This window comes from Procambarus clarkii, chromosome 59 (assembly GCF_040958095.1).
Source record: "Procambarus clarkii isolate CNS0578487 chromosome 59, FALCON_Pclarkii_2.0, whole genome shotgun sequence".
Classification (NCBI taxonomy): Eukaryota; Metazoa; Arthropoda; class Malacostraca; order Decapoda; family Cambaridae; genus Procambarus; species Procambarus clarkii.
Genome location: NC_091208.1, coordinates 22,643,287 through 22,665,081, shown reverse-complemented (window position 1 = coordinate 22,665,081; position 21,795 = coordinate 22,643,287). Strand labels below are relative to the sequence as shown.

General features: G+C 37.9%; 2 protein-coding genes across 9 annotated transcripts in view; both read right to left on the bottom strand.

The window, feature by feature from the left end:
• Positions 1-85: 85 nt before the first annotated feature.
• Positions 86-13,531, bottom strand: LOC123768160 (tetratricopeptide repeat protein 9C). Of its 2 annotated transcripts, none has more exons than XM_069307001.1 (5): positions 13,296-13,531; positions 8,363-8,504; positions 6,989-7,128; positions 5,388-5,573; positions 86-916 (listed from the first exon to the last, which is right to left on the bottom strand). In XM_069307001.1, the coding sequence occupies exons 2-5, from the start codon at positions 8,488-8,490 to the stop codon at positions 819-821; spliced, it is 552 nt and encodes a 183-aa protein (XP_069163102.1). In that variant the 5' UTR covers positions 8,491-8,504; positions 13,296-13,531; the 3' UTR covers positions 86-818. The 2 variants fall into 2 exon arrangements, with proteins under 2 accessions (XP_069163102.1, XP_045614501.1); XM_045758545.2 differs by lacking the exon at positions 13,296-13,531 and adding an exon at positions 13,037-13,242.
• A 3,989-nt stretch (positions 13,532-17,520) lies between these two features.
• Positions 17,521-21,795, bottom strand: part of didum (dilute class unconventional myosin) — a 101,946-nt gene continuing 97,671 nt past the window's right edge. For all 7 annotated transcript variants that reach the window (XM_069306992.1, XM_069306995.1, XM_069306998.1 and 4 more), the window contains 2 exons: positions 21,346-21,465; positions 17,521-20,619 (listed from right to left, as the gene is read on the bottom strand). In XM_069306992.1, the coding sequence (XP_069163093.1) occupies positions 20,494-20,619; positions 21,346-21,465 (246 nt within the window). In that variant the 3' untranslated portion in view covers positions 17,521-20,493. The remainder of the gene's footprint in view (positions 20,620-21,345; positions 21,466-21,795) is intronic.

Here is a 21,795-nt window from a genome sequence, read left to right as displayed (position 1 = left end):
ATTTGTTTTAGCAAAGCTCATGAGTGGTGTTTGGCTAGAAAAATTATGCTTTTCAAGGGGTTAAAAATCTGTCACAAAACCATACTAAGCATGAATATTTATTAAAACAAAAACTGCCAAAGAAATTATAACCTAGGACTGATGCAAGGTTGCATGAAGCCACAGGAATATAGAAAGACACATACAGTAAGTACTTAATGTCGATGGCTGAGCACTCGAAACAATGACATGGACACTTGACAAGGGTGATGTCTAAATTGCCATTTCTTTTCTTACATCTTTCGATAAAAAACTGCACAACTCTAATCATTTATCACATTACATGTGGTTTGGTAGTTACTGGTTATAACAAGTATATATGCTACAGACTTCTACTTTCACTCAACATTTCTTTCTGTGCAAGTTTTCCCCAGTCACTTGTTATACACGAGTGAGAACCAAGGTATATCACAATGCTTTAAAACACTCTTCATAATTATTATTATTCATAAGAATTGGAAATCAAATTCAACTATATTTGATATTCTATACTTAATACTGTACATGATTATTAAAACTGCACATATATTTTCAGAAAATTAAATGTCTTATTCTATTATCCTTGACGCAGGTGCTTCAACCCCACTAACAAGGACAGGTAACAAATAATTCAACATAACAAGTGGCACATTAATTATTTTCAAGCAGTCTTTTGTACGTTCGTACATTGAAGAAAAAAATTGAGATAGAGCCCGTTTGAATCTGAAAGCTAGCAAGTTATTTTAGAGATCAAATAACTTTAAAGAAATTCTTGCTATATACATACTGTATATCCTTTCTTATACAAAAAATTGTTTTTTAAACATATTATTAAATTTCTCATTCTCTTTTTTAAGCTCTTGATCCACTGATGATATCAGCTTCTTCACTGCCATATCTGCAATTTCAAATAGTAGTTACCAAAAGAAGGCATCAAGCTGTGAAGATTATGTAGCACAGTCTGTGTTGATATTCAAAAGGTGCTAAATATCACTCAAAAGGACATAATGTGAGTGCTATCAAATGTATTGGATTCACCATGGATTCTATCAAGGGACAAATGACCCCTAGGAACATTACGAAAGTAAGAGATTAACCTGAAAATCAGGACATTTTACAGAGGTGCATGACTAAGTGGGACAATGCAGTATGGATGAAAAGTACTCGTTCCATTAATTAAGTGTCCGCGAGTTAAGCGGGTGTGACCAATGTGAACCTAACCAAAGCCATTTTCCATCATCTGTTACTGTGGTATGAGGAAGGCCACAGGAGAAAGGTAATTTTGAAGAGCACAGTTCAATACCTGATGATCCTGCTAATGTTTTTGGACTGCAGAGATGGGTGGGGAGGGGGGCATACATTGATAATGTGATCTGTGAGAATCTAGCAAACAAAAAGGAAAGCGGCAAGAGGGAACAGATCTCTCGTGAGAAGCAGTGGTCACGGCACAAGTGGGAGAGGGGATGTTGCTGGGACCACACGAGGTAGTGAAGCAGTAATGAACATACCCACTCTGTAGAGACACACCAGTTTCAAAATCAAAGCTCTGGGCAGAGGATGAACAAAAGGCCCTAGAGCTAAGGCATAATGCAGTGTGGTGCAGATCCTCAAGATTATGGATGGTCGAGAGGCCAAGGAATATATGGCAGCTATAATTTAATTGATTTTAGAACGAGAGGAGTGCATCTATCGGCTTCCTAGGAAGCTGATAGATGCACTAGGGAGAAGACTAAGGTTAGGGCCTCGGAGCATTTAACTTAAGAGGCAAGTGACAGGGTGTCAAAGATCAACCCCAAGATTTTGACAGCATCCCAGTATATAAGAGGATTATCATAGAGGGACAAAGGGGGTCAAGGATGAACATGCTTCTGAGTAAGTCGCAGCAAAAGTCTTAAAACCCAAATCAAAATGGAAGAAAATGCAGAATAGAACCAGTGAAGAGCAGAGGTGCCATAGGCACAATCAGAGAACACTATATAAACATCAGGGGGTCCACGGTTGTTCAACGTCCTCCCAGCGAGCATAAGAAATATTGCTGTTACAACCGTGGACATCTTCAAGAGGAAACTAGATTGTTTCCTCCAAGGAGTGCCGGACCAGCCGGGCAGTGGTGGGTATGTGAGCCTGCGGGCCGCTCCAAGCAACAACCTGGTGGACCAAACTCTCAAGTCAAGCCTGGCCTCGGGGCCAGGAACTCCCAGAACCCCCATCAACCAGGTATCAACTAGTTCTTTCGCTGATGGATAACCTAAAGCAATGTAAGTGCTTCTTTTTCACAACCTATCTTGCAGCAAGTTCCAGAGCTTCTCAGCTAAATACTGGTCACCCTAGAACTTGTCCTGTAGGAGTCTTTTTTGCTAGTCTATCACACTCCATATTTGTATTTGCTCTGTGTGTGTGTGTGTTTGTGTTTTCTGCCCAATTTTGTGCTCTGAACTGTACATGTCAAATGGTTACTTCCCTGGGTACTTATGACCACTGTCCTTGCACCGAGAGTTCTCTCTGGTGTGTTTGGGAGTTAGCCCTTTTGAGGCCAGGCCAACCAGGCTCAAGTGTCTTACTTCGATTATTTCAGGAGGGGTCTTCTGACCTTACTGTTGAGGCCCTTGGTTGGGGGCATTTATTAGATTGTGTGCACATACACTTTGTTTATATGGCACATTTGGGAGCACCTGTCTGGTGTATTACCAGTAGGTCCTGGTATTCCCCAATGGGTCTTTGGCAAAGTAAATTATGCATGAAGCTTAATGGCCTGTCAAGCTCTTGCCAACTGCTAGTTTGAAGGCTGTTCGTTGCCTATGTTACGTGGCAACAATCATTCTTTCTGCTTCCCCCATGCTGCCTATTGGGTCGATGACTTTTTTTTTTTTTTTTGACTCCAAATCCTGTGGAGTTTTTCCCACAGGGTTTTAGCTTATCTAAACTTGCCTCTGAAGTAGAGGCATTTCAGGCAGCTGCCGCATTACAGGCTATATTTGCCCAGTTTCACCATTCACGGCTTTGTGCTCAGATGGAAACCTCTGAATTGCTGTGGTGTTGGTATTTGGAATTGGAGGTGTTGGTGATGTCTGTTATTTTATAATAAAATTTGTAGAAATATTATTCAGTAGTGTAATTTGGGAACTGTATAAATGTGTGCTAAAAAATATGGTGCTCATATGTAGTGATCCGTATACTGTATTATATTCTTAGAACAATAAAACTTTTTGTTATTGCTATATACACACACATCATATATAGCTATCTATACTTTTATAAGCCACAATGAAGAACTTAGTAATTCTGGAGGGTGTGGTAATAAAAGTTTTAGCATAGTATAGAGCCACACACTAAGATCACATGAAGTGAGCAGACGACATCACCTGACACAGCAAGATGCCTTCAGTATGTACCATTAACACTTTCGCTCGGGGATGACGCAGCATTGCGTCATCCACTTTAAAAATTCGCCAAAAATCAGGTTTTTATCCGATTTTTTTGGGACTGGTTTTAAAATGTGCGCTGATGTCTTCCCATTTTCTTTGTGGCGCCTAGTGGCCCGCAGGCGGCGTGGCACACGCCGTCGGCCCATTGTTTTCGCTCCACTGTTGTGACTGGTGTCGCCTCCCCTTGCGTCTCAAACGTGTGAACATTTCGGCTATTTTCCGTGGCTATATTTCTTACTGCGGCTTCAGAAACTATCTACGCTTACTCCACGATGGATAGTGATCATGAACAAGGCCCTTCCAGGAAGAAAATTGCGAAAGAAAGGTGTGAAAAGCAGAAGCTGAGTAGTGTACAGGAGAAGTACAAGCATGTGAGACTAACTCCCACCATCCACTCCACCTATACAAAACATGGGTTGACCCTGCAGGAAACGTTTTCCAGGAGCAGGTGGAGTGGATAAAACAAATGTTCAACCCATGTCATGTTCAACACACAACACTGAGGTGGCAAGTGCAAATTTTTTTATTATTTATTTATTTATTTTTTTTTTCATACTTTCCCGTATTGTACAGGCAATGTTGTTCTTCAATTGGCCCTTATATGCACATATCCATCTGAAGAATTCTATTAAAAACATTTTCATACCTAAATGAGCGCTGTAACACGAAAATTGAGATTACCACCAGGAAATAATACTAAACATATGTGGGTGGGAATTGGGAGTGTAGCGGGAAGGTGTCTGAGCGCTCACTCCCGGCTAACGCGTGGCCTGTCTTCAACTCGTCGGCGGTTGGAGCGTGACCAGGTTTTTTATTTTATATGCTAATATTCCTCTAGAGAATTCTATTACGAACCCATTGAGACCAAAATGAAAGACCTAGGACGAAAATTGAGGTGACCAGAGTGAAAATAGTGAAAACATTTTATCGCGTTTGCGCGCTCCCGGGTAACTTGTCGCACTTTCTCTGCTTGCTGCGGGTAATTAGCCAGGCTTTTGGAGTTTATATGCATTTAGTGCTGTAGAGAATTTTATTGCGAACACAATGATACCAAATTTAATCTCGTAGAACGAAAATTGAGGTGACAAAGTTGGAGAGTATACACTTTTCGGAATTGACGCGCGCTTCCGTGACACGCTGGGGCCCATATCGCCCTGTCGAGGGGTGGCGCACGGGGTGCGCGAAAGTGTTAATGTCCCGGGAGGAAAGGGGGGGGGGGCGGGGGCAAAGGGTACTGTAGTAACCATTTACCCCTGAACTGCGCCAAGACTTATACCATTCAACAGCCAGGTGCACATAAAATAAAAAAATCCCCCCCCCCCCCATTTTTTTCTTTCCAATACTATATTGGTAAAATGCATTCTCTGATCATGGGAAAAATAATAAAAAAATTGTATGTGACTTATACAGTGAATATATTTTGTAAATATTTATTACACAGTATTTCTGAATAGTATTTTTTTTTGCAGCAGCAGCAATGTTATTCAGTAGTGTGTATTTTGAGAAATTTTTATAATAAAATGTGTGGAACATCTGAATGCTCAAATATATATTCATGTCACTCTGATGCATTTATATCATTTGCTAGGAACAATACAACCTTATATTCTTGATAGGAGGGAGGGTAATTGTGAGGGTAAATGTGAGGTTCCCACACACTAAGCCATCACAATGGCTTAGTGTGTGGGAACATATGATCACATATGACATATGATCACGAATTCAGCCTGGCTCACCATGTTCTGTATGAAATTGTAACTGCAAGCATTGAATATATATTTTCTTAGTATTTCTAATATTATACCATACCATGGTTTTCCAAGTCCATGGGTTGTCAATGTTATTTATATCACAGAACATGAAGATCACAGGTACGCACACACATTCGTGACACCAAGATACATATTATATTACTTGCTAATGACTATGCTGATAAATACATACCTTGTCCATCTGCTATTCTATTAGCTTCCTCGAGGGCCTTTTTAGCGGCATCATAGTCATGGAGGTGGGAGTGTGCTAAACCGAGGCGATACCAACCCTTCACATTATCTGGCTGAAGCTCCGTCACTTGTTTGCAGCACTCAATTACTCGTTCATACCTCACTGGGCATTGTTTTAGTAAACAAGCTGAAAAAATGTGAAAAGTTATTATATAATCTCGTACGACTATTTGGCAGGATATGCTCCCCCAAGCTTCACTCAAGTCACACTAAAAGTTATTAGCAGTTAATGTCTAAAATTTTCCTGTCCCTGTCTGTATCCAAGTCATCATATGGGTCCTGTAACACTGTGATATATGCCTTTGACTTAACCGATGATCCTGGTTTTGATCCCCAGGTGGGACAGAAATGGTTGGGAACATTTCATTTCACCTGATGCCTATGTTCACCTAACAGTAAATAGTTACACATAGGTAAATATAAATATACATACACATACTCACATATGTGAGTTAGGCAACAGTTCAACCTGGGGGGGGGGGGGGAAGAACCATGAGACACATACTGGCTACCTGTCCCTGACAATGGGAATTATTATTATGCCACTTTTGCATAATAATAATTCAGAACAAAAAGACTAATATAATTAGGAACTTACATATAGTGTACTGTATTAAAAAATAATAAATAAACAATGTTGAATGTGTAAGGTATATCCAATGAAAAGTAGGGGTACTATAATTAATTTTGTTGGAGGACAGCTAGACAATACTGTATATTAATGCACACACACACCCCGGCATACAGGGACTGGTGGCTGAGCGGACAGCATGCTGAACGCGTGATCCTGTGGTCCTGGGTTCGATTCCAAGCGCGAGCGAGAAACAATGGGCAGTTTCATTCACCCTGATGCCCCTGTTACCTAGCAGTAAATAGGTACCTGGGAGTTAGGCAGCTGTCACAGGCTGCTTTCTGGGGTGTGGGACAAAAAAAATAGTAATTAATAGCAGTTGACTGACAGTTGAGAGGTGGGCCGAAAGAGCAGAGCTCAACCCCCGCAAGCACAACTAGGTGAATACACTATATGATAGACTTGTCTCAAGGTTCATTCCCCCCCCCCCACTCCAAGAACGAATTGCTGACTAACTCCCGGATACCCATTTACTGCAAGGTCAACACAGGTATTAGGCGATAGGAAACTCGTCCTATCATTTCTGTAATGTCCAGGATTCGAACCTGGAATTCCCAACTGTGGGATGAGAATGAGCCTAACTGTGCAAGTGAACCCAATTAGAGGACACAGCATGAACATCAGAGGCCAATTGCCCATTAACAGAAACAACTACGCAACAAGTCAAATTTCTATATAAGTTACTGTTCTATTGGACATGCTTTTTATAGCAAAACAAAGAAAATTAATAGTGTGTATAATAACAAATATAACTTAAGTTCTGATTGTACACTTAATTATCATCATTCACCTCACTTTCACTTCATGAGATGGAGGCACCTTGCATTAGAGGGTATGGCTCTCCAACCCAAACACCTTTCACATTATTGTAGGGGATACAGCTTTATTTGCATCACTTACAACTAAAATACCTGCAATATTATTGTGTAGATCAGCTGTGAGAGCAGAAATTTCCTCTTTAACTTCTTCTGACATAGTTGGAGTACATTGCCTTCTAAGTAGTTTGTTGGGGTTCAGGTCCTGTTCAATTCCTTTCATATACATCAACCCACTGAAACAATATCATTTTGTTTATACTGTATACAGTACAATGCCGTTTATTTTAGAATGATCTTTGCTTTAGTCTACTGTCCATTACTTACAGTGCAACATACAATCTATCATGTAGAGTAAAATAATAAAAATATTAATAAAATAAAATTTATAATACAGTATAATTTTTGTTCCCATATACATACAATAGTATGATGTAAAATACACATCCACTTAATACAAAAATACCATCCTTTGTGCACTGGCTAGTAGTAGTAATAGTACATAAGCAGTGCATATAATTAGTAGTAGTAGTATGATCAGTTGCAATATAGTAATACATAGTCTAATAAGCAGTACTTGTAGTAGTACAGTAAACCAAAAACCCTCTCCATGTATCAAGTTTCTCTCCCACTGACACCCTCCCCAGGATGTAACCCCCACAACAAGTTGACTAACTCCTGGGTATCTACTTACTGCTAGGTGAACAGGGCCATTAGGTGATAGAAAATGCACCTAACCATTTCTGTCCTGCCCGGGATTCGAACCCAGAATTCTTGACTGCGAGTCGACAATGAACCCGATTGTACTAATGGGACCTTTTATAATGCTGAATTATAATGACCCATAATAATGATGGGAAAAAAATGTTGCACACAAATTATCAACGGAAAACATTCCCACACGCTAATAAGTAATGAAAAAAGCCTGATCAGCCGGGTTGTAATGGGTACGGGGACCAGAAGGATGCTGTAAGCAACAATATTTCAGATCAAGTTATCACAGGCAAGCCTAGACCCAGGTCAGCCTTCATGATTAAAAAAACTAAAAATCAACTACAGGTAACTGTTACATACACTAACAATCACTAGAAACCACTGTTGCATGCATTAAGAATCAATGGAAAGCATTGCTCTGTAAATAATAATTCCTGGATAAAAATCAATAGAAACCTTTCCCCACAAACTTGTAATCACTGAGAACAAAAAACCATTACAACCAACAACTAAACAAAAATATTGGCACATTACTAAACACTAGAAAAGTAAACTTTTAAAAGGTCAAATATACTTTTTTTTTAACCCTCTTAGAAATTATAATTTTATATAATGTATAAAAGTTTAAAGGATATTTCTTAACTCTATATGACATTTAATAGACAGGTTCGCAAGCTTTTTGTTCAAGTTCCCGACTGTATATTTTCAAAGATAATAAAAATCAAGGATAAAAAATTCTTTCAAAGCCTAAATTACCTATGGTAACTCTTAATAGCTTTCTTCAACTGCTTGTCCTTGAAGTGTTCATTACCCTTCTGCTTGAACTCCTTGGCACTAGTCAGCTTCTCGACCACAGCCTTCTCTGCATCCTCAACGGTGTCCATGGCTCTACAATACCCTGAACAGTTATACAATATTACTTTAGTTATTACTTCATGCTTCTTGAGTTATGTTACTGTAATAAAAATGTCATAAAATGACATCAAACAAATTAAAAACTTAAAGACTTTGTATAGATTTTAATTAACTAGTACAGTACCAGTATTGTACTTAACTGGCAACACTGATAGCTTCAATATGTCATTTGTCTTTTATGGACACACACATGCACATGAACATGCTGGAAGGGTGACAGGAAAACTGCCGATATACTGCACATGAAATGACAGATTTCTAATTGACAGAAAGATGAGGATGGTAATCTGGGGCAATGTATTCAACTGGAAGTGTGTTACTAGTGGAGTACCATAGGGTTCAGTTCTTGCATTAGTAATGTTCATTGTCTATATAAATGATCTGCAAGAAGGCATACAGAATTATATGAACATGTTTGTTAATGATGTTAAATAAATGGATGGCAAAATACTAAAGATAACGCTTATCTTTAACACTGAATAATACTTCATATAATGCCTTGAAACTAGTACTGACAATTTTGGCATCCACCTTCTCACTTAACCTGTTATAACCATCTACCACTGTTCGAAAAAGTGAACATTCTAATATTTTTTGGGGTAGCAATGTTTCCTTGGTTTGAACCTGTCTTCTAGTTCTTGAACTTGACATTTTCAAAATTCTTCCATCTCAATTTTGTCGATAGGTGTCACTATTTTGTATGTAGTGATCATATCACCTCTTTTTATTTTATCTTCTAGCTTTGATAGATTTAATGCCTTTAACCCATCCTCATAGCTCGTTTTTCAGTTCCAGAAGCTATTCAGTTGCATCCATACACTTAAAAATGATTGTAACGTTGGAAAGCATAGCATACACGTCTTTTACAAAGTTCTCAGTTTGTTGGAAATGCCGTGCATATTAGTTGCTTTAGTCATAGTATATACTAGCTCTATCTAGAAATTGAACATTCTGTTTGTAACTCATTTGGTATATATGTACTTTTACCTGAATAAACATTATTATTATTAATGTGGTCCTTAGGTGAGTTTTCTATCCAGAACCACCCCCATACCTCTTTCTTCATCAAAATTCTTTAAAGCTTTTTCAAATAATTTGTAGGTTGTGTGTTGCCTATTTTGTCCAATTCCCATTCCTTAACGTGGCATTTATTCACATTAAATTCCATTTGCCAAGTGTGTGGCTCCACACTTATTTTGTCCATGTCTTCTTGAGATGATGACAATCATCTGTTATCTTTCCTGGTATTGTAGCTTAGCATCATCAGCAAACACTTATATTTCTGTATTCCTTCTGGTAGATCATTTATAAAGATAATGAACATTACTAGTGCAAGAACTGTACCCTGTGGTACCCCACTAATAACATTTCTCCAGTCTGATACATTTCCTCTGAATACAGCCATGTCCCTGTCACTCCTCCAGTGTGATCAAGTTTCCAGAACAATCTCTTGTGGGATTCTGCCAAAAGCCCCTTTTTTAGGTTCAGATAAATGCAGTCATCCCTACCATCTCTTTTCTGTAAAATCTCTGTGGCTCTATCATAGCAACTAAGATTTGTTGCACAGGATCTTCCTGACTGAAAAACCATTCTGTTATTATATTATTTCTTTTCACGAGTTCTACCCATTTGATTTTAATTTTTTTTCTGTTTTGACTAGAACGCTTGTCAACAATACGTGTCAATAATTAAGAGGGATTATCCCTGCTACAATTTTTGTAGATTGGAACTATGTTAACTTTTTTTCATAAATGCCAAGACATAAGTACACAAAGATGATCGGAAAATCAATTGAAGTGGAATGCTGAGCTCAGGTGCACGTTCTCTCAGAACCAAAGATGAAACTCCATCTGGGCCAACTGCTTTGTTCCTAATTTGCTCCTTGAGCATATTTTCCACTTTGTCTTGAGACACCTTTATGTACTCTTATGTTATTATCTGAAATTCATAGTGTCTGGTTCTGAAAATTTAATTTTGCACAAACACACTTTGGAACCATTTGTTTGGTGTTCCGCACATTTCCTTTTCATTCTCTGAGAATGTGTTCCTCATTTTCAAGCTCTGAATTTTTTCATTTACCTGCAATTTGCTTTTAATGAATTTATAGAGAAGGCTTTGTTCTGTTTTACATTTGCCAACTATCCCTTTCCCAAGATTTCTTTCTATCTTTCTTCACTGCAGATTACTGCAGGTAACCAGTGGGGAGTCTGAATGGCAACCTAGGGACTGATGGGAGCAACCATCTCTCCAATGCTAGCTTGACTCAAGTTTGGTTAGGTATTTCTTGACCCAAGTACGGCTAGGCCCACTTCCCAGACAACCTGATTGAATCAGATAAGCAACACCGAATCTTTCATTTTACCCCTATTCCCCACCAAAAAATTGTGTTGTCAACTAGGAGTTGCAACTACTAGGTACGCTCAACTTCCAGATACAAAAGAAAGGAAATATGGGGCTCCATGCATAGAAAATACATGAGTGGCAAAGCCACACATTACCTACGTGGGTGTTTTCACTTGTACATTGCCATCGCTGGAAGGAGAGGGGAACAAAAGTAACCCACATATGCCTGAGAGCATTCCACAAGATTCACCTTGCCATATAAAGACATTATGATGAGGGTTCTTTACTTGAATTTACACGAAGGCCACTAACACACTATTGACCTCAATGAGGACAGGAAACTGGTGGCTTGTCTAAGGCCCCATTTGTCCTGGTGATTTTTTCAAGCTGATGTTAAAATTCAGCAGTTTTGGCATTTACAGTTTTTTTGGGAAGGCAGTTCCATAAGTTTATAACCCTGTGGGCGAAAAAGCATCTCCTGTTTTCAGTCCAACATTGAGGTTGAGCATGATAGCATTGCTCCTTGTTTGTGTTACATCTGATCTATTGAAGAAGTTACCTGGAACAATATCCAGGTAACTTTTTATCCACACCTTCCCCAGGATGCAACCTCAAAACACGCTGACTAACTCCTGGGTGCGTACTTAATGTCCCTGTTCACCTAGCAGTAAGTGATAGAAAATGCACCCAACCATTTATGTCCCACCCAAGATTCGAACCCAGAATTCTTGACTGCGAGTCAAGAACTAACCCAACTACTACTGGTACTCTAAAATTTAGTGTTTATTTTGATTATAAATTTAGTGTTGCCTATAATTACAGTACATTTATAGTATTTAATATTCACAACAACTGCAAACAAACTGTCTTAATTAGGATGAAATATTAAGCAAGATTTATGCTACTTGGTGAGGATGATATATAAACACCTACATGATGTTAATTAGGCAATCCTTTGTTTCTCTTAAATTGGTTAAGAGAAGTACAGCATTTCACTGCATTTGAGAGGCAATTCCACAATTTTGGACCCTTTATTTTCATGGCATTTCTGCTTTGGTGAAGTTGTATCCTTGAAATATTACATAGATATTTGTTTCGTGTGTGGTGTCCATGGGTTCTGTTGCAGCTGTCAAAGAAGCACTTGCGGTAAGAATTAGTATCACACCTCAGAGTTTTATAGAGTAAACGTGTCTGTGTGTATATTCAAGGAATTTAATAAAGGTGCTTTATACTGTCTGCAGTTAAAGTGTGTTATACTTCTAATTGCAGATTTACACAGTTATAGATCCTCTGGGATATATAACGTAGTTAAGAAATGGATAGGCGAGGTACATGTTATCAGATTTTAGAGAGTACTTACTGTATTTCTAGTTATACTTTTTTGTTATATTCTATATATGGCAACTGAAATCTAGTTTGTGTGAACAAGGAATTTTCCTTCTACTCTTCTCTCAATCTGGATATTTATTCTAGTTATATCCAATTTGATTAGTTTTATGCAAAATAATATGCACCATGTTTTTCAGTGGGTGGATTTGATATTAGTCAGCAAGATGCGGACTGTTATGAGTTCAACATTCACGTGGTCAGTTAGCAAGTGGGTTGGCATTTGAGAAAATTACAATTGTGATCACCAAATAGTTATGTTAAAGTGTTATGTGTTTGGTAGGTCATTTATGTACATAATCCAGACCACTTTAGAGATTAAATGTAACTCACACAAGGGGCAACACCTTCAACCTCAGAAAGGAACACCGAATGATATAATAAGATAGGCTTTTACACCCATAGTTGGTTAGGCACATTTTGTTTCACCCAATGCTTCTGTTCACTTAGTAGTAAAAAGTACCCAGGAGTGGCACAGAAATGGTTGGGTGCATTTCCTATTGCCTTATGCCCCTGTTCACCTAGCAGTAAATAGGTACCCAGGAGTTAGCCAGCTTGTTGTGGGGTTCCATTCAGGGGGGGGGGGGGTCAGTAGGTCCACCCTGGGGGGAAGGGCCATTATAAGCCTAACATGTACTGTCTGTGTAAACTGGTTTTAAGTCACCCAACACGAAGAATGATTAAATCTAATTAAAAAGAATTCATCTGTTACAAGACAGCAAAAACTCCTATATCCTGTATGTAAAAATTAAAGAAGAAAAAAATTAAACCGATGGAAACACCTACCCGCCGAAGCCATAAGCGCGAAATGCAGTTCAAAATTAAACCGGAAAATAATCCCCCAAGAACAATGGGGCCCTGTGACATGCAGCCGTATTCCTGTCCCCGTCGAGGCCACTAGAGCTGGTGATCCTCAGGTAAAGTTAGAGGAGCAGAGGTGTATAGATCAGCAAGTACAGCCCCCCCACGGCAGGTGTTGTAGAGTCCGCCCTGAGTCAGTGCATGACTGTCAGCCGTGTGGCAGGTGAGCAGTATGAAGACTTACTTGCGTGACGCAGGCAGGCGAGGGCGAGGAAGGCGTGAGAGGCAGTGGAAGGTGTGAGAGGTAGAGGAAGGCCGGCGTGAGAGGCAGGGGGAGGACAGGAGGCAGCAGCAGCAGCACACGGGCGCCTCCACCACCTGGCGGGTTGTGGTCGCTTCCCGCGCCGCGTCAACCCAACAATGCTCGTTTTCTCTTGTTCTGTATTGTTATGCTCCCCTCTCTTGGCCGGCCTTGCCTTGCCTTACCTTACCTTACCTTACCTTACTTTACCTTGGTGTGGCTTACTTGTGTAATGGAGGAAATGTATATGTTTATCTCTCAGAATGTTCGGTAATATGTTTATTGTTTGTGATGTGTGTCTATGTATGTATGGCCGACAAGCTACTGAATGCCACTATAAAAACGTATGTATCTTCACTTGAGCTTTATATATGTCTATGTTAAAGTATTTAAAATGAAGCTTATATTTCTATCTTTGTTGAGACATATAAAACATATGTGTTTATTAATGAATTTACGTGAAATAAGCATTGTTCTGAGAGAGAGTTGCTCTGTCGATCAGTCTGTGCGGGGTCGGAGCTCGGCGATTATTAAAACACATGTATCTTCATTAGAACTTTATATATATCTATGGTAAAGTATTTAAAATGAAGCTTATATTTCTATCTTTCTCAACACATACAAAAACATTTGCGTTTATTAACGAATTTACGTGAAATAAGCATTGTTCTGAGAGAGTTACTCCGTTGCTCGATCTGTGCGGGATCGGAGCTCGCCGATTAGAAAAATACACGTATCTTCGCTTTAAATACAAATATGCCCATGGTAAGGCATTTAAAATGAAGATTATGTTTCTATCTTTCTTGAGACGTATAAAAATCTTACGTTTATTAACGATTCTGCGTGAAATAAGCATTGTTCTGAGATGAATATTGCGGATTTCCGGCTCTACGACCGATGAAAAATGCAACTTTTATACAACTACAAATATCTTTAGTTTTACTTTAAATTTTGTCCTGAAAGAGTTTTCATATATAGATCCAGTTTCTGCCGTTCTTCTGACATAAAAAGACCTTTGGTTTAATAAGTTATTAAGATGTTTTCAACAATATTACTAGGGCGTTCACCGATTCCAACATGGGCGACCCTTTTGGAAACGCAACACATGGGTTGACCTGATTGATATATGGGTCAGATTCCATTAAGGTTCGGAACACACCTATCAAGGAAAAGTTTCAGATCAAGATTAGCATTTAGGAACAAGGTTTTGTACATGTAGATAGCACATGAGAATGTGTGGAGAGAGTGTATGTTTAGCCTGTTACGGGACTTAAACAGAAGGGCTGTGTGTTGTCTGAAGACAGAGTTTGTTATAGTTCTAATAGCAGATTTTTGCTGAGTGATGATAGGCTTGAGGTAATTTGCAGTGGTTGAACACCATGCACAGATACCGTATGTAAGATAGGGATTGTTTAGTGCATACGTAATATAATGAAAGGTTGAGCAGAGTAGGGAACTGTTCCTTACATAATAAATCGTGGAACAGTTATTATATTGAACTCAAATTTTGCTACGATGTACCTATTAATAATCTTTAAATTTTGTTACAATGTACAGTACCTATTAATAATCTTACCTTATCTGTTAGATTAAGGACCTGCCCAAAATGCTATGAGTGTTAGTGGCTTTGCAAGAATGTAAAAACACCAATGTTATGTACTCTCACAAACCCAATGTATCTTCCTATTGTTGTAAATACTGTAAATAAAAAAATATATGATTTTGAGAATACTCTCAAAAATTTTCAGACACATAGCCAACAGTTTCAGAGACTTTTGGCTATACAGTATGTTGTATGCGAGTGCTGAGGTTTACCTGAATTTACCCGAGGGGCCACTAACACACTAGTGGCCTCAACAAGGACAGGAAGCTGGCAGCTTGTCAAAGGTCCCCCATTTACTCAGATAATTTTTTCCAGTTGGATTTTGAAAAAATAGTTTTGACATTTATGGCTTCAGTGGGTAGGCAGATCCATGGGTTCAAAATCCTGTGGGTGAAAAAGCATTTCCTGTTTTCAGTCCTGCATTTGTGGATTGTCAAATTTGAAATCATTGCTCCTTGTTTGTGCTACACCTGGCCTTAAATATTTATTAAGTATATTCTTTATACAGTTGTGTATATAAACAAAATGTAACTACAATAATGTGTCAACTTACTTTGGTGTAGCTATAACTATAACTTGGTGTAGTTAACAGCAGTCTTGATCACTGCAGGACTAACTCTGTACATTAATCTAACCCAACCTTAAAATTACTGGAGAAGTACATGGCAATTCCCACTCCTTCCTTCCACCAAAACCAAGCTACATAAAGTCAGGCTTGACAGACAGATTACCAGACTGGTTGAATAGGCTAGAGTCTAAGCTACACAGATGCCTCAACATTGTTAATTTTCCCTCTTTCCCCACTCAACCCACGTGTTTTTTGCCTGCCATTGGTTGATATAACAGCCTAAAATGGTTACAAAAATCTCTAATACTTATAAATATTGAAAGTAATAAATTAATGCAAATATTGGGTACAGCCATAAGCAATTGTCACAAGTTAGTTCCCTCTGCCATACCACCCACACTTTTGCCATATTGTACTTCCCCACCTTAGTTGAAAAATAATCCTGTACCAGTTTTCCACGACTGTATTAGTCACCGAGTCACCGAGGCTGTACAGCGAGACCCGCCACTCACATTGTCATCCTCCCAGTGACACCACATACTCGAAGCATTTTCACACTCACACCCAACACCCACATTCACTCCCGACAACCACATCCATTTCCCACTTCCTTTCTTTACCGCCACACCCACTATCAACTCCCCACTCCCAACACCCTGGCCCATTCCCTACACCCACTCCCAATACCCTGACTTACTCCCGACATCCTTACCCACTCCTGACACCCTCATCCAGTCATCCCACAGTTTTTTTCTGCTTTTATCTGTAAAAGCAGATAGTCACTCGTATAGCAACAATAGCAGGAATAGTGAAATGACCTGTGGGAGAAGGTCTTGGAGGTTGATGGATGTAAAAAAGTGGGGCCATGCATTCTACAGTTAAATAATGTGCCATCACCAATTTTTTTGTGTTATTACAGTACATTATAGAAATAATTTCATAATTTTAAGATATATGTGAGTAAATATTTGTTGTTTAAGTATTTGTTAAATGAGGTTCACCCAAATAAAGGCTACTGTGTGTCATTCAGTAACCCAACTACACAGGCCAGATTTCTGTCCAAATTAAGTAATCAAGCACTCCGAGTCAATTTTGTCCAGATTACCCAAATATGTGGGTTACTGAGGTCTATAATAGTGAGCGCTTACAGTATGTTGTCCAGCAATAGTAGTATGGTTACACGAGGGAAGGAGAAGAGCAACACCTTTATCGTGGCTATGAAGGGCACTCGGGCAACCTGCTTGGTGGCCCACAGCAAACATTAACTAGTACTCGTTTTCTCAATTATATTCATCACTTATTTGGTTCTTTTATATATGTGTGGTAAGGTTTTGCATAACATTTATGCAGTCTTAGGAACAGTGATAAATTTTTTAAGTGATTAAAGTTAAACTTAAGTACTGTACTTACATGAAATAAGGTGACCTTTTAAAACCTCAAGAATGTCTTAAGAAAATTAGAATAGCGAAAGTAGTATATATCTGAAATGTTTACACTTACAAGTAGAGATATGAAAGGTGCAACAGGCTACCAGTGGCTGTGGATGAAGTTAAAGCCTTGACCCATCAGAATAAACACCATTCATCATTCCTCTTTCATTAGTCTTTTCATGGGTGATATAATGATCCTCTTTAATATCGAAATGCTAAGCAAAATTTGAAGTGTGTACAAGCATTGTTAGATACAGCATTGGGTAAGAGTGATAGTATTATCAAGGCCAATGTACCGTCATAAAAAGTTACGCACGGGAATACAGTACTGTGTATATATACAGTACACTTGGGACTGTGGCAGGGTACGTCACTCACCGTAAACTGTCCATCTAGTTTTTTCTGCGGAAATATATTTTGTTACAGGATATTAAAGGATGTAACAAATTACAACTGTGTACATGTCTGAAATAAGATTGAGTCACTTTATTAACTGCTCTCTTTTTGCAGACTTATTTATAAAGATTTCTACATAATTACGTGAACCAGGGGAAATAATGTATCACATACAACTCGTCTGTATTTATTTGTTTCCAATTAACATATTAATAAGGCGGCAACGCACAGTTACAAGAGAGCACTGCTAGGACTTTGTCCTTTGTTTTCCGGCAGTGTACACCAATGTCTCACCCACTTCACCACTCTTCACATATTGCATTTAAAAATTAGTTTAGTATTAAATAATCATTTAAGAAATTTATATATTCTTCAGGCACAAAAAATAAAATCTTGAATTTTTGGTAATATAATTTGTCAATAATCATTTCCACTTAATTTTGTTATCTAATATCATTAATAATAAATAGTTTTAAGGGCATTTATACATCATAATATACAGAAGGAAAAAGTGAACAAAAATAGGTTAGCCTTGTTCAAAAATAAATTACAGTAAATAGCCATTTTATTATTATAAAAAAAAATATATATATAAATGCTTGATGTTTAGGGCTTATCACTCTGCCTTACCCAACTTTTCTGCAAAACAAAAACAAAATAAAGTGTCAAATTTCCTCAAACCCAACAGGACTTGTGACCTCCGTCCCTCTATGTAGAGTACTATGTGACCACCAACCCTCTATGTATAGTACTATGTACTTCATGGTAATTATAAGCTTACATATTTTGGTCGTCAACAAATATCTGGCACTTATTTCCCCTAAATGCTACACGCACACATACACGATATGTAGCACTGAAGCTTGCAACACTTTACTCTACCCGGCACTGTAACCAAGTACTGTACCCGGCACTGTAACCAAGTACTGTACCTGGCACTGTAACCAAGTACTGTACCCGGCACTGTAACCAAGTACTGTACCCGGCACTGTAACCAAGTACTGTACCCGGCACTATAACCAAGTACTGTACCCGGCACTATAACCAAGTACTGTACCTGGCACTATAACCAAGTACTGTACCTGGCACTATAACCAAGTACTGTACCTGGCTCTATAACCAAGTACTGTACCTGACTCTATAACCAAGTACTGTACCTGGCTCTATAACCAAGTACTGTACCTGACTCCTGACGTAAACATTATAATTACAATGTAAGTTATGTGGCCAACAAGCTAAATATTGTCAACACAAACAACTGATATACAGAATTATTTATTTTATAATTACAAACCTTCAATTACAAACTCGGTAGATTTCAGCCAGTAATTACCATTTAGTTATGTCCATACAATAGCACATTTGGTTTGGTTTAAGGTTTAGCCACAAAATACATTTGCAATAATATCATCCAAAGTTGAGTCTCACATTTGCAACAGTGTATAATTCAACAGTTAATTTATGCAACATTTCCAATGGTTCAGCCTCCAGTTGAATGTAAGAAAAAGCCAAATTACCCCATTCGATACAATCAAAACCTAACGACTTAAATAATAATTTACTCTATGGGAATTGTGATAATCTCTCCTGGTTTGTGACTTCAAATCACGAGTATAATATGAGATAGTTAACACATCACGGGGAAGAAAAGGTGACAAGCATATTTTATGGACTTTAATGAAAAGGTGCTAAAATGATGAACACATTAACTTAGGATACAGCACTCAAGTCACTTGTCAATGGACTATTTACTATTATATAATATACATATTATAAACTATACAAGTATATTATAGAATACAATATATAGTATATAATATTTATATAAAAAATTATACATACTGTATAATTTATTTATACCTTTCTTTACTGTTAGTGGTAAGAGACACCATGAAGTGTGCTGATAGGACAGTTGAGTATCATCACTAAAAATCTTAAAATAGCTCAAGTCATACAAATTAATTTCATATACTGTACATAGCCATATTTTCAAAAACAAATTGTGTACACTAAAGAGAATGTAGCATCTTCGTGTAACTCACGCGGTGTCCACACAACACCCACACGGCACCCCCTAACACACTAAACTATATTCTCCATAAGTTAGACTCTGAACATCTATACAATAAATAAATAACACTATGAACCATATATTACATTAAAGTAATATGTATTTAGAGGTTTTTGGAATGTGAAAGGAATGCAATTAGTTAGCTGCAACTTCACAAGAGAACCAATTAAAATGCTTTATCAGTAAATATATACAATACTGTAATTAGATATGGTTGCCTTGTTGATGCTGCCTTATATGACACCAGACTTCTTTACATAGCTGTCATGGGAAAATAGAGCAATAAAGCAATATCACATGGAAGAATTTTCATATTGGAAACAGAGTAAATAATCATGTATCAACATAATCAGTACTGGCACCTTGTGTAGGAACGAGACTGGTCCTTGTATACGTTATCCGGTTCATTATTTTATTGATACGCTGCCCTCGTTCAAAGAACTATACATAATGACCCCGATTCATAAATATATCGACAAAGCTGCCCCCCCCTACAGTTAACATGAGCATGGAACCGATTTCTACTCATTTATAATAGTATTCAACTTATTTTGTCATCAAATGTTTGCTCGCTTCCAAGGCTTAACACAGTACAATGAGTGAAATGAAACCCAGGTAGATTCACCTTGTGTCTCTGAACAATCATCTTGTACTCACCATGTTCACACTAACACACTGATGATGGATTTCACACATTTATGATGACAAATCTACTCATTTCAGTTTTAAAAACATGTCATTAAGAAGCAGCATGCTGTCAGTACAATTAATAGTAACTAATTATGACTTTATATTTCAGGAGATGGGTGACTTTGCATCAATTAATTAATGAGGTACCTGCCAGCTTCAATTGTTTAACACTCATTTTGTCTGCTAAGACTTCAACAACTTACTTTCTAACTTCACAAATTGTTGTGGTGTTAATTTGCTCACTAGCAGCACATAATACAGAGTGAACTACTGACTGATAAACTCCTGAAGATATAACACAGTCTCTGCTCTCACTAATTTATTGCTCCCTGTCACTAGTTGCTCTACTTACAAAAGGACCGCTGCTAACCTGTTTATCTTAATTAAACTTTCTTTAACATGCTCAGTGGGAGAGCTTCAGGCAACTCGACATCCTCTAGGTGAATGCTTGACGGGTTGAAGGGGAAGCGAACCGGGAAAGCAAACTTGGTGTTCATTAGCAGAGTTGCCTGTAAATTAATGAAATACAATTTTTATAATATTTTAAAATTTAGTAATGCATTGAATTATTCACATCCACAGTGCAATCCTTAATTAACTCAGTTGTCTTTACTGTGACAGGCTTGAAGACACTGATGGACCATTTAATGTTTTGTTAAACTCCAAAATATAAAATTATTTCAAGGATGTTGGTTACAGTTTTATACATGAATACCAACAAGTACAAACACAGTCTTACAATGTTATCAACATACACTAAGCCAGAAAGGCTATATATGAACTATTACAAATGAACTCACTTTCTTCTGTTATATATGTCACCATGTGTCACCATTCACCTATATGACCCATGTGCTTAAATACATTAGGTACATAAGATGTTGCCAACTACTGCATACTGAATTTACATTCAAATTATTTCCCTGATGCACAGTTTTACCCAGGAGCTGCCATTCAAGGAGGAGGCCATAACATGAAATCCTCCAAGCAACCCTGGCTTAAAAAACTTCTAGCCCCCAATATTCCTTTTATACTATCATGGAACCTTTCCTTTTTGTACTCCATTTTCCCTAGGCCATCTTTTGTTCATATTCTTAGTCTTAGCAACCTAGCAATTACATCATTTCTTTTCTGTAATGAGTTACATATACTGCATATAAATGCACAGTTTCTATTCACTAACACCAAAGAACATACAGTACTACAAATGTTTCCAGGTGAGAAAGAATATTTACCTGAGCCTGTTCGCCCTCCGCTCGTGCTTGAAGTTTCGCCTGAATTTTGTGAATGAAAGTGATGGGAACCCGTTCTTCAAATTCATCAGCAGGTGTATACAGATTGAGAATCTTTATGATCTGTTAGGGGGGTTATAAGCTTATATAAATACACATGCAGTAATGATTACATTTATATGTTGCACATATACCTCTATTTCCTAGAATTACATGGGATAATTTCTTTCCAAATAATGTACATTACAATAATTTCCTTAAAACAAGTTAGCAACCATCATATGAGACGAGAATTCAAAATGGTGATCCTGGTATCGTTTTACAGCGCCATATTTAATACTTGCTAACAACTAAGACAATTTAAAAATGTATTAGAACTAAATATCCAAAGGATCTGTTTTCTATCACTGCAAATCATATTTTTGACTACATGATAATTGACCATTTGATGAA